Source organism: Sorex fumeus, unplaced genomic scaffold, assembly GCF_029834395.1.
Source record: "Sorex fumeus unplaced genomic scaffold, SorFum_2.1 ptg000021l, whole genome shotgun sequence".
In the NCBI taxonomy this organism is placed as follows: domain Eukaryota; kingdom Metazoa; phylum Chordata; class Mammalia; order Eulipotyphla; family Soricidae; genus Sorex; species Sorex fumeus.
Window position 1 is genome coordinate 11,085,467 of NW_026606078.1, and position 2,638 is coordinate 11,088,104.

Below are 2,638 nucleotides of genomic sequence, written 5' to 3' on the forward strand. Positions count from 1 at the left end.
CTCTAACATAATAGTATGAAGGGCTTGATACTCAAATTCATGTTTAAAATTATAGTTTTAATTAAAATTTTAATGATGGAGGGAATGTGGACTTCATTTGATAAAAATCCCATTTTTTTGAATGGCCTGAGCATTTTGGTTTGAATGAAAATAAGCAAGTATTTCTTTCTGGTGACATATCTGTCTCATAGACACTTATTGGCCTCTGGTCTGCAGGTCTAATTGCAGGAATTTGCCTCAGAGAAATTTTCTCATCCTGTCTGTCCTGTCAGGTGGCTACAAGCAACAAGACTATGAAGGTGGTAGACCTGGTAATAATCAACTGAACTCTAGTTTTGAACTACCTACCTTGTTTAAGAAATACTAATGTGAAATGTATACCTCATTTTATATTAAGTATGTAGTTGAGGTAAGTCTTTTTAATTAAAGAATTGACAAAATAGATTGAGAATTAATCCCAATTATTTCTTTTTAACGCAAATTACATAATATTTTAAATTGCACCTTTAAGGAAAATGTTATTTCCACCGGACAGGGACACAATACATAGTCACAATCTCTCTCTCTCTCTCTCTCTCTCTCTCTCTCTCTCTCTTTCTGTGTGTGTGTGTGTGTGTGTGCACATACGCAATATGGAGAATTTCTGGAATTTTCAGAGAGATCAGGGTTATTTTTAAAGTCATCAAGATAGTGGAAGGGGTAAGTAATACAGTAGGTATGGGACTTGACGTGAAAGTAGTCTACATGGGTTCAAATCCAAGTATCCCTTTTTGTCCCCTGAGCACTGCCAAGAATGATCCCTGAGCACAGCTAGGTGTTCCCCAATCATCCCGCCCTCACCAATCACCCACCAATCACCGGTATGGTGGTGAGGAGAAGGAAGTTGGGACAGAATCTAATTGGATTTTGCTAAACTATTTTCACACTTGAGCTCCTACTCATCCTGAGTGCCTCAACTTTCCCTTCTGTAAAGTGTGGAAATGAGAATGCTCGTAGAACTTTTGTGCAGCGATTAAAGTATTTACTGAATGTTATTGCAGGTGCCTTGGGTGAAGTGAAAACAAGGGAGAAAGTGTAGAGAAAATAGTGTTTCTAACCCTCTGCACGACCAACTCTGCCACTCTAGGAAAAGCCAAAATGTGTTAAACGAGTGAAAGCTACTCTTATCACTGATGTCACATGGACACTCGCATCTCACTGGTTCTACTACATGACTTGCCCTACTAGGTTTCAACACCAATCCTAGCAGCAGTGTGACTCCCTCCATGTTGGTCTGCCAATAGTGCCCTCATGTACAGTTGTACACAGTTGTAATAAATCTACCCTGTTTTCTCTCCAAATCCATCCCTGGTGGCTCCTGTGTGGAGTGTGACTGCAGGGCTGGAAGGAGAGGGGACCCTTGAATCTCCCATTTAGGTTCAGGACTACATGAGCTCATTGCTGCGTTTACCCGGTTCCTGGCCTGAGGAGAGTGTGACCGAGGGCAGAGGTTTGTGTCTCACTTCCCCATCAGTCTGTGTCGCTGTGAGCATTGTTGCTGTCCCACACCTGACAGTAATAGTCGGCCTCATCCTCAGTGCGCACACCGCTAATGGTCAGCGTGGCCGTGTCCCCAGAGTTGGAGCCAGAGAAGCGGTCAGGAATACCCGAGGGTCGGTTGCTGTTACCATATATGACCTGCACAGGGGCCTGGCCTGGCTTCTGCTGAAACCATTGAACAGCTTTTCTTCCAATGTTGTTTCCCCTACAGGTCATCTTGGCCTCCCCTCCCGGGTTCACCGAAAATGAAGGTGACTGATTCAGCTCATAGGAAGACACAGAACCTGCAAGAGAGAAGGAGAGGTCAGGTAAGGAGGAAGCTCAGTTCTGCCAAGATCCCCATGTTCATAACCTGAAGTAATGCTGTGGGACCCCACCACCCACACTCCACCCTCCATCAGGGTGATGGGCATTTTACACCGGTGCCCTGCTTAGCTCAGTCAAGGACAAGGATGACCCAGAGCTTGTCCCTGGGGCTGTTTTCAGCCTGGACACATCACCTGTGCAGTGAGCCAGGAGGCCCAGGAGGAGCGTGGTCCAGGCCATGGTGAGGGGCTGGGATCCTGGCACCGGAGACTGAACTCCTCCTGATCCCCTCTTATCCCCTCAGGCAGAGAGCTGCTGGCTATGCAAATCAGCCAGGCTCAGAGCTGCTGCTTCGGGTCTGTTTCTACAGAAAAGGGCCCAAACCCAAGGGACACAGGGAGGGCGGAGCTGGCCATTTAGTGCCCACCTGCTTCTTAGTGGCATCTCCCTGACAATTTTTGTTTCTCAGTGGGTTATGGGAATTTTGTGTAGTTAGGTGGTGGCTATGGCATTAACACAATACGTTTTCAGAATAAATAAATTTATATATGGTATGAAATATTGGCGTAAATTACAAGGATTTCATTAAAAAGATTTTTATCGTTTGTTTCCTGTAGTTTTGGGAAAATTTATAAAATAATAAAAATTACCTTTATTACTTGATTTAAGTAAATGATAGTGGATCTTTCTTGTTACCAGATTCTAATGGAGATGATGGGCTGGAGTGATAGCACAGCGGGTAGGGCGTTTGCCTTACAAGCGGCCAACATGGCCGACCCGAGTTCGATTCCTC

At 44.8% G+C, this 2,638-nt stretch overlaps 1 gene segment (V, D, J or C); it reads right to left on the reverse strand.

Annotated features, from left to right (window-relative positions):
• Positions 1 to 1,509: 1,509 nt before the first annotated feature.
• Positions 1,510 to 2,085, reverse strand: LOC130022827 (immunoglobulin lambda variable 3-21-like). The segment is given in 2 exon segments: positions 1,510 to 1,823; positions 2,040 to 2,085. Coding segments are annotated over 2 exon segments (360 nt in total).
• Between the last annotated feature and the right edge of the window lie 553 nt (positions 2,086 to 2,638).